Source organism: Cystoisospora suis (genome assembly GCF_002600585.1).
Source record: "Cystoisospora suis strain Wien I chromosome Unknown contig_12, whole genome shotgun sequence".
Taxonomy (NCBI): Eukaryota; Apicomplexa; class Conoidasida; order Eucoccidiorida; family Sarcocystidae; genus Cystoisospora; species Cystoisospora suis.
Genome location: NW_027152814.1, coordinates 1 through 10,574, shown reverse-complemented (window position 1 = coordinate 10,574; position 10,574 = coordinate 1). Strand labels below are relative to the sequence as shown.

General features: G+C 46.0%; 2 protein-coding genes across 2 annotated transcripts in view; both read right to left on the bottom strand.

The window, feature by feature from the left end:
* The window catches only part of CSUI_000011 (uncharacterized protein), a gene marked incomplete at its 5' end in the record, with an annotated part of 6,530 nt that extends 3,472 nt beyond the window's left edge, over positions 1-3,058 (bottom strand). Inside the window, 6 exons of the mRNA XM_068060246.1 lie at positions 454-654; positions 811-1,171; positions 1,706-1,825; positions 2,114-2,289; positions 2,629-2,784; positions 2,933-3,058. Coding sequence (XP_067927778.1) covers positions 454-654; positions 811-1,171; positions 1,706-1,825; positions 2,114-2,289; positions 2,629-2,784; positions 2,933-3,058 — 1,140 coding nt within the window. The remainder of the gene's footprint in view (positions 1-453; positions 655-810; positions 1,172-1,705; positions 1,826-2,113; positions 2,290-2,628; positions 2,785-2,932) is intronic.
* Positions 3,059-3,258: 200 nt separating this feature from the next.
* On the bottom strand, positions 3,259-10,569 carry CSUI_000010 (uncharacterized protein; the record flags this gene model as incomplete). Its single annotated transcript, XM_068060245.1, has 2 exons — positions 8,821-10,569; positions 3,259-4,662 (listed from the first exon to the last, which is right to left on the bottom strand). Coding segments are annotated over exons 1-2 (2,277 nt in total), but the record flags the coding sequence as incomplete, so codon positions are not given.
* Positions 10,570-10,574: the final 5 nt, after the last annotated feature.

Sequence of the window (10,574 nt, the reverse complement as noted above, 5' to 3'; positions counted from 1 at the left end):
GACAAAAACAAACGGTAACCAGTAAACACTGCCAAAGTGTTCACGTCGAAGCACGCTCCAGAAAAAACTATCGAGCCGGCTCTCCTATTGACGAAGTCGTGTACTCTGCGTGCTCTGCAGTGGGAACAGTGGGGGACGGACCGCAGAGGAAGTGCAGTCTGCTCCTCTTTTCTCATTCGAGGGGAAACATCTGCAAGGGTGACCGCTCAGCTGTCCTCCGTGCAATACAGCTTTCCGGGCAAACAAAAATGGCAGGGCCTACAAATCAGTCACGACTTGAGCAGTCCGCGACAAGTGCCGAGAACCTATACGAGGCTAAAGACGCGCCAATCCTCGGACCAACTCGCCGTATCGAACAACGCACGTCGTTACCAGGAACCTACAAAAAACACTTTCTAAAACACCAGTGCACACGCCATGGTGGACGAAGTACACACCTCGTGGTAAGCTTACGTCCTGGAGTCGCTTGACTATCTTCTGATAGTTCTGCTTCCACTCCTCCGCCGCGGCTGCAAGACCCTTACGCTGTGTCGCGGCTTCCTCAAGGGCTGCCTCCTGCTGACGCGTTTGGAGAAGGAGGGGCTGCAGCTTCTCTTGCTGCTGGTGAAGGTCGCGTTGAAGGCGCTGCTGTATTTCATGAGACGTGGCCAACTCCTAACGGGAGACAGAGCAGAACCGAAAGTGCAAGCAATGACAGTTCGACCTCCATTTGCGAGCCGGAGCTCCGGCCGAAGGAATAAGGTCACCCCGGGCTGCACGTTCGTAGTCCCCAAGCCTGCAAGAGCATATAAACCGTGTGTGTAGTCCTACTTTTCGCAGTCGCTCGTTATCAAGCTCGAGTGTGGGAATTTTGGCGAGGAGCAGCTGGTTGACTTCATTCGCCTTGAGCTGCTGCTGGAATTCTTCCAGTCGCCTCTCCTCATGTCGCCTCTGTCCCGAAGCTTCTTCGACCTGCTTCTTCAGCATCTGCAGTTCCACGTCTTTGCGCGCAATGTCCACTCGACATGCGTACAGCTCGGCTTCCATCGTCATGCGCATGGCAGTCGCCTCTTCTAGTCGGACCTGCAAGACGCTGCTAGATGTGGAGGCCTCGGTAGTCTCTTCCGACGCCTCAGACCTCTGCGACCGTTCTTCAGCGGCACCCCCAGATGCGTCCACCGGGCCAGATGCACTGCACAGCAGGACACGCGATGCGGCCGGTCGTTCAACGATCTGAACCTGCAGCGCCCTGCCACCCGCCGAAGAGAAACAACGTTTGACCCCCCCTGGACAAGCACGCGAGACAGCAGGCGTACTTATTCCCTACTCGTGCGTCCGCACATCCGTGCGCGTAACAGGCTGACATAGTTGACACGCAGTTGCGCCTCCGGCGCCACACAAACGGAGACGTTCTCTTCAGCCGCACTCAGATAAACGGAGTCGAGGTCCAGCAGCCAAACAAAGCTCTGGCGCGAAGGCGAGGCCGCGGTAAAAAAAGTATGACTGAGTACACGAAATCCAGACAAGATCCCAAAACGGCCCAGGCCGCCTTGGGTCCGCTGTCCTTAGCCTGCAGTAACAGGAGGGCTGAGACCCTTCAAGCGTATCCGGTTTTCAAGCAACTGGAGAGCGACACTCGACAGAAGGATATGAGGAGGCTACGAGCCACGACATATTCTGGAAAAGGCAAAAACGGCCGAGCTGCACGTAGCAAAGGTTTGCTCACTCCTTTGAAAGGTTCTTAGAACGAGAGAATGTAAGAGACTCCGTCCGGAGCCTTTCCAAATCCCGGAGAAGCGAGCTGGTCTGCTGGCGCAGAGATGATACCTCGTCCTCTAACTCCAACCTGGAAGAGACATCCACCGACGAAGCAGACCAGGACAGCACCACAACTCAACACTCCTCCTCCCCAAAACCGTCAGAGCTGAGCCACAGAAAATGGACCCGCCAAATCCACAAAACTCCTGAGAGAAAGCGCTCGCTTCTGTAAAGGATGTCCACCACTTCTGCGAGATTCTCTACGGAAACTCACAAAAAAGGGGACACAAAAGTGCCAGGATGATACACAAGCGGCAGTGAAGCTACTCGGCTATGCCGAAAGTCATCGCCCAGTCTTCTATAAACAGAAATATACCTTTGTCTTCTCCACTTCTCCTCTTTCTCCTCTTTCTCCTCTTGCAGCTTGCGCTTCTTTTCCCTCAACGTCTGAATCTCGTGACGGACATCCTCTGAGCGCTTCAAATCCTCTGCTCGGGCTTCCCGCTCTCGCTTATAGCAACGCTCGGCTTCCTCCCGCTTTGTCTCTAACTCCTGAGATGCAGAACGGCCGAGGCAGATCTGCGACTGGTGAGCTGTTGTTCGCAAATTCCACGGATGTACCCCGAACAGGCCTGGAGTGGACCCGGATAAGAAAGAGGTCACTCAGCAAGTTGTGGTACGTAGACCTGCCCGGTCGTGAAGGAGAACGGAACATTGTACGCAGCAACACGCAGCGACCCTGCCGGCTGCGGCCAAACCATCCGATGCATCTCAGTGAATAACAAGAGGCTTGCGACTAGGCCAAAGCCCGCGTCTCAGCAACAAACCCCCACCACTGTCATTCGTCTTCTGGATCAGCTCGCCTTCTGAACGAAGAGCCGGTGACTGTACCTGTAAACGTCCTTGCAGTTCCACGATCTGCGCTTTCAAGTTTTCAACAGCAGCAGCTGCTGATGCCTCTACCGCGTTTTTGTGTTCTTGCCGATGCTCCTCTTCAAGCCTCTCAAGTGCTTCTAAAGCCGCACGCAGTTTCCCCACTTCCACGGTCTGGAACAGCCCACAGCAGAAAAAAACTCGCCGGAGCTCTGCCACACGATGCGATTTCTTCAGGTTTCAGTAAAGCCGAACCTACACTCGAACGGCAACTACGTTTGCGAGACGATAGCGAAATCATGTTTGAGAAGGCTTGACCTACCTTTTCTTCCAGTTCTGTCTGAAGATCGTCCGCTCTCTTTCTCTGCTCGTCAATCTTCTTCTGACGCTCCTCAATCTGCTCCCGGAGCTCGACAAGCCGGGCACCGGCTTGCTGTTGCTCCTTTTGCTGGGTTGAGAAGATGGATAGGAATCGATACATGTAGAAGCTCTTAGCTCAGTCGACTTATGCAAATCATCTCTAAGGTAAACAAATCTTCTTCCTTCTCTTTGTCCCTTTCTTCTGTCTCTCTCTCCATCATATCCATCTTTATGAGATAGGACGACAGGATCTAGTGATAGAAAAGATCTCTCCTTTTCATTGCCTACAGAGAAACAGACACCTTTCTCTCCTGACATAGATCGTGAAAGAAGAGAAAAGAAATAAGAAGAAGGAAAGAGAAAAGATGAAGAAAGCAACTCATCATGAAGGATCTGCCTAGAAGGAAAAGAAGGCTGTAACGATTCTTGAAGTAAAGAAGAAGAAGGGGAGTTAAAGAAGAGAGAAGAGCTTAGACTTCTTCTTCTTTGTAAAGAGAGCCTGCTAGGCGAAGAGAGAAGAGTCCTTCTATCAAGAAAGAATGAATGATACAGGGAGGGTGAGAGATAAGTGAAAGAGCTCGACAAAGGCCGAGTGAAGTTGGATGAAGTGGAAGAGGAAGAAGAGAAGAAGAGGCCCTTTCTTTCTGTCTGTCTACATGTTGAAGAAGCAGGGGAGTGTATGTGCGAGAAGAGAGGTACTAAGAAGAAGAGAAGTGAAGCTGGCTGAAAAGAAGGAGAGACACATCTTTCTCGAGAAAGATAAGAAAGATCGGAGAAGAAACAACTGCTGAAAGGAGAAAAAAGAGAGACGGGAGAAGAAGACGGATGTATAAAGCACGGTGAATGACGAGGAGAAAGAGACGAGGAAAAGACACAAGGAAAAGGCAAGGGAGAAGGGGAGAAGATGAGAGGCTGTGGTCGAGAGAGAAGAGAGGGGGAGAATAAGCTCGAAGCGAAAGAAGACGAGAATGAGTCCGTTGTCGATGAGAAAGACAGATTTGAGCCCACATTGAAATAAGGATCTAAGCAAGAACAATGAAGCCTCCTTCTCCTCCCCTTCTTCTTCTTCAAGAGATCTGTCTCCTTCGCATAGAAGTCTCTTTTCTTCTTCTCCTTCTTCCTGTTTAGAATTTCTTTTGGATGACGATGAGAGAGAGGCAGAAAGAAGAAAGGGTCGATGGAGAGAGGATAAAGAGAAGAGAAAGGTGAAGAAGATTGCGAAGACAATGAAGAGAAAGAAGAGGAAAGATCTTGCCTTCTCTCTGTGTTTAAGAGATCGGAAGAAAGATTAGACTGCGGGAGATGATATACTGGTCCTGCTGACTTGTTCACAAGAGAAGAAGCGAACGAAGGACTCACCAAGAGAACAGAAGCGAGAAGAAGAAGAAGAAGAGAGGAAAAGAAGGAAGAGAACGTAGACAAGAGGAAGGAGGAGATGAGAGAAGGATGGTGACGAGGGGAGGAGAAGAAGGAGAGAAGAGAAGAAGAAGAAGAAGAGAAGAGAAAGATGAAAAAGAAGCTTGGTCTCTCAAGAGAAGTTCGCAAGACAGATATGAACGGATTTTTCTGTTGGCTACTGACACAGCAGGGGGGAGAAGAAGAAGAGAAGGAGAGGAAGGGAGAATAAGAAGAAGAAAAGACGAACAAAGAAGAAGAAGATGTAGAGACAAAATCGTGCACCATGGAGAGACACTACGGATTGAATCGTAAAGAAAAGAAGAAGAAAAAGAGATAAAGAGAAAAGAAGACCGGTGTCGGTTCAGAAGGTTCTTCAACAGGAGGGAAACAGAAGAAAGATAGTCATTCTTTCTTCTTCATAGGAGACGTCTTTGAGTAGGCTATTATTCTTGGGTAGTAGACCTCACAAGATGAGAGAGAGAGAGAGGAGACTCATATGAATGAAGAGATCAAGAAGAAGAAAGAAAAAGAGAAGAAAAACGAGAAGTAGTTGTCTATATGTCCATATGTAGATCTATGTGCATGTATCTAGGTTACCCTTTGGCGCTTTCGCAACTAGAAGATAGTTCTATGTTCACAACGAGAGAGATAAGCTATCTTTCATTCATAAAGAAAGAAAGATTCTTGCAAAAAGTTAGGAAGAAAAAGAAGGTGAGGAAAGAGAATGAAGAGATACAATGCTTTCTCTCTAACAGGCTGGATACACGTCATACGGTGGATAGACACACACGTCCATACACCTGCAGCGCTCCAGCATGCATCTCGCCTTGAAGGTCGACAAGAAATCGCGACTTGAAGAAGTGGCTATGATAAGAGAGAGGAAGAAAAGAGGAATTGTACGGAGAGAAAGAAGAAGAAAGGAGAGAAGAAAGATGTCCGAAATAGACGAGATTTAAGAGATATGAAACCGAGATAGTGAAGACAAAGATACACAGAGGATCTCGGAAAGGCTTCGTGTCTCCTATAGAGGGAATCTATGTAACTGTCTCTTTCTTTCTCCTTGATCTTTCTCTCTGTATCTCTCGTTTAAAGATCTCATTCGACAAAGTCTGCTCCTCTTCTCTTCTTTCTTGAGGCCATAGCAGAAGTTCATCTGTTTCTCAGAGCGAGAGAGGAGACAAAGATTCACAAGACATGCGAAGAGCATCTAGACCAACTAGAGAGCCCGTGTCTCCTCTCCACTGCATGCGCATGCACAGACGACGTCAGGGGAAGGAGGAAGGCGAGGACAGGCGGAAGCGATTCTTCACGGGATTCTGGAGCTTGTTTTCTCTCTCAACTGCTACTAAGATTGCTAGATTGAGCAGGAGAATTGCAACAGAATTAGATGAAGGATGGTGGTCTTCTTTGATGAAAATGAAATGACGCACCGCCGCCTTGTTGAGTAGCGCAGGTGTACGCACGTCGTCCAGGGGTGCATGCATGCATAAAATATCTGTAGACGTAGGCAACATACCTCATACATCTACAGATGTCTTGGGAAGGACAGTCAGTTACGGGCGCAGTCGATCTTTTTCTTTTCTGAAGTCTATCTCTCTCTCTGCTTGGACTCGCCTACTTCGCAGACATCGAGAAGAGATGCCACGTGCATGTGCGCATCCCCTGATGTAGGTGTATGTCTATGGGTGTGTACAGGTGTATGGATATACATGTATATGTGTGTATGAACGACGTATGTATATGTGTGCACGTGTTTGAAATGTATGAATCACTATGTATGTGAACGCATGCTTCAGGATAGAGGAGCAGCCTGTTCGGCAAGAGAACTGCCTCTCTCCTCTTTCCTTTCTCTCTCTTTATTTCTCAAAGGCGATCCACTCCTTATCATCGTACAGGGGAGAAGACATGCTTTATCTCATTCAGATCTCTTTTACCTCTTATAGCTTCATCTATAGCACGAAGATAGAGAGGAAGAGTTAGAATAGAGCTTACAGTAGCTACCAGAGTGATTGATCCACAGTTATCTCGAGAGGAAAAAAGGACATTCTGTACATCGACTAAGAAGTCTCAAGTTCAGGACTACACCTTCTAGCTAATGAGACGGTTCCTCCAATTCAAAGACTTTTGACCTACAGACCTTCTCCACATAAAGAGACGGCGAAAAATCTCCTCATAGTGTACATGTATGATGTATAGACACTCCTCTTCCTCTCTCTTTGAATGGAAGAGACGTGTGTGTGTGTCGGCATGCGCGTGGGTGGGTGTACATACACCCGAGTCAACAGCACAACCATCAATACCCGTTCAAGAGAATCCGTCTATCGCTCTTGACGTCATATGTTTATCTATGTCTATGAAGATTGACGTGATTAATTCATCTCCTTTATTCAGTTAGAATGAGAGAGATGAAGGGAATGAAGGAAGGGGAGAAACATTTCTGTGCAAAAGGGGGTTTCAAAAAGAAGGGAGCATCACTTCTTCCTCTTCTTCTTTCTTCCTGTAGTCATCCCTCTTGTCCGTGCATTAAAAGGACAAGAACATAAGAAAGAATAGAGAAACCAACAGAGGAGAGCAAAGAGAAAGAAACATCTCCCACAACAACAGGAAAGGAACCAAAAAGCTTCATAACCTCGAACGCGAGAAGAAAAAGCATTTTCTACACATACATCAGACACACACGCACACACTCCGGTGTATGTACACCTCCCCGTTAGTAAGAAACAGAATACAAAAGAAAAGAGACCAAGAAAAAAGAAGAGACAGATGAAGAACAATACCATTCTTCAAGATCGTTTCTCTTCTTGAATGAAATAAAAGAAAACAAGATCATTCAAACAGTCAAAGCTGAAGAAGACAAAGCAGAAGAAAAAGAAAGAAGAAGCAAAGACCTTCTCTTTCTTGTTCTTCTGTCCATACACGTGACATTTTTCTTTCCCTGTATGAGACTTGAACTGATTCAACTCTCTTCTTCTTTTACTTGATGCGATAGAAGTCAGAGTGGTAGTCGTCGTTGTTGAGACCGATGTATATACACCGGAAATCGGTGAAGAGAGAGAATAAGAATACAACAGAGATCTGTGGAGAGCTTTTGACGGTGTACATACACTTGAATCAGACTTCTTTCCTCATGATTGCCGTTGTATCTATCAGATTTCATAGATACACCTTGCTTACCATCATGCATATATCCGTCCCTCTACGAAGACACCTCCTATATAGAGAGACTTCTTGTATCTTTGACAATTCTTTCATCCATTCCTTCATTCACTTTCTCTCTCTAGCCTGCATGCTTATCTCAATCTCTCCCTTACGGAGCTTCTTCCACCTTCTTCTCAATGCGAAGCTGCTGAGATGGGAGGCGTTGAGTGTTGATAGAGATGTCTATTAAAGATCATTCATTCTCTTCATTCTCTTGGCTATCATCGGGTGTATCCGCAGCTAGTCGACTTAAGAATTGCTCTACACTCTCAGCGCAACTCTCGAAATCTCGCTCAACCACTTGCCACACAGCCTAGTAATACACCCACACATACACATACAAACTCACATACAGAGATATACATGTACATACACATTCATACGTATACATATACACATATTCATTTACATACAGAGACATATACACACACACCACCAAGAAGAGAGTACGTAACTACATATACAGATAAGCCTATAGAAGAAGAAGGAGCTACACCTGGGTAGTGATACCTTGACGCATGCAAACAAAGAAGAAGATAAAGACGAAAAGCATGTGTTAATACTCTCGAGTCTAGTAGTGTTCTTTCCTGGGACTTCGCCACACATGCATATAAACTTGCCTGCTGGAGCTACGGCCTCGGGCCCTAATGCCAACAAGAGCATCATGAGCTCGAGGGACAGATTCAACACACACATCCACAGGTGTACATACACCGCAGCATACATAGATACATGCCTTTGCATACGTATATCTATGCCTGTCTCTTAATATACACACACACGAGGGTATGTCTATACACATATATATGGAAATATGAAGATGTTCTTCTTGTAGATGAAGAGTGGATATAGAAGGAGCTCAAAAGGAAGAGTGTGAAGATCTCCAGCACACAGCTGGACTTCCGAACTTCGTCGTCTATGGAGGAGAGATGATCGAAGTGGTAGAGCTAAGAAGAGGAGAAGAATTTTCTAGATCTCCTGTCTCTCTTTGGTATAACTCACATCTTCTCCGTATACCATCGACTCATTGCCTACACGAATAAGCAACCTGCTCCTCCTCGCTTAGTAACGTTCTCGACACTTCAAAGACCTCATACATCTACATCCCCACATGAACTGTCTATACAAGTACTCCGCGCATCTATGTAGATATCGATAGATAGACATAGATACATATATACACCGAAGAAGAAAAAGCCTCATCTTTTCATTTTCTACAAGAAAGAGAAGAGGAGAGGAACAGCGGCTACTTACGTGAAGATCAAATCCAGAAGAGATGAGAGTAATAGCTGTAAGCGCTTCATACATATCGGCCAAGTGCTTTGCATGCTTCCATGCAGGTGACATCTTCGTGACTCTTTCTGCTGCTGCTTCTTCTTCTTCTTCCTCTTCGTCCTCTTCTTCTTTGTTACGGTTACCCTTCTTGCTCTTTTTCTTCTTCACCTCATTCACATCGCCTTCTCCTGTCTCTTCTTCTGGTGCCTGTCCAGGCTTTTCCCGGTATCTCCATATGAAGTTTTGAGCGCATACAGTGAAGTCTTCCTCTTCTGGAGTTCCATAGAGATCATTAGCTAAGCCGATCAATTTATCTGTCGTGCATGCGCCACAGTAACATGTACAGGTGTACTTCGAATAGCGACAGAAGTTGTCTCTCTTCAACCCCTGATCTTCTTTCCCTACATCGCTTCTTCTTCTTCTTGTTCTTCTCTCCGGATCTTCTTCTTCTTCTTTCGTTTCTCCATTCATCTCCTTGTGTAGGTAACTTTCTCCTCTTTCTCCTTTGCAAACACTTGCGCTCCTCTGCTTGGATGACGGTGAGGAAGAATGATCTTCCTTCGATTCTCTGGTCAAGAACTCACCCGTCTCCTCACTTCCAGTCGGTCTACTCATTAGATTCTCTTTCTCTGTCTTGTTCTCTTCATTCGCTGCTTTGCTAGTCAACCTAAGTTGAGAGATGTTCTCGCCGTAAAGAGCTCTACAAGTACATGTCTCGGTGTGTGCTTGCATGCGCCGAGATTGTACGAGAAGTGTCTCAGGGGACACGCCTACCAGATTACACCTGAGAGAGAAAGAGAGAGAAGAAAAGATGAAGAAAGGAAAAGAGGAAGAAAGACAGAGGGCCAACATAAAAAGAGAGAAGAGGTACAGAACAGATGAAGGAAAGGTAAGAAAGATGAAGAAGAAAGACTTCACAGACAGGAAATGCCTATGGGTAGAAGGTGTTGCTGGAATCCTTCTTGCGCTCTTCTCTGAATCAATGTACTTCCATAGAGATGCGGAGGTGGGTGTACATACACCCTAGGTGGCGGCAAGTGCTTGTCATGGAGATAGAATGAGTCCACTTCTCCCCGCAGTAGCGAATCTACAGATACTTAAAAAGTAACCCCCAAGTACTGTACCAGACATACATAGATATAGATATGAAGAGATCTCTTCACAGGCCACTTATAGACACGCTAAGAGCACACAGGTATACATCTTCACCTACATACCAAAGGTATACTGGATCGATCTATCTATCTATATGATTATGAAGATACATACAGGAGATGGATACAGAGATTTGAGAAGTGTTGTCTCGTCTTATCTGTTGCCTTTTGGTATGCAGATGTTGTGTCTCCTACTTCTTATTTAGGAGTAGTTGACAGAGACCAACTGAAGAGACGAAAAGAAGAAAGAAAAGACGAGATCTCTAGCGTTTACAACTGGCCGAGAAAAGAAGAAGGTACACGACAAGATGGCATTCTTAGAGTGACGGCACCCATCGATTTTATTCAGAGCTTTGGACATAGAAGTAAGTAGGTGTATGTACACCTTACGTCCCCCCCCCTAAGAGAATGAACTTCTTCTTATCTTCATTTTCCATATATATAGAGAGAAATATCTGAATAGATAGAGAGATTCAACAAAGACAGAGAGACAGATACTCGCTAGCTGCGGGGAAAGAAAGACATGAAGAAGAATCGTAGGCATAAGAGAAATATCCACATCTTCTTCTTTTTCTTCTT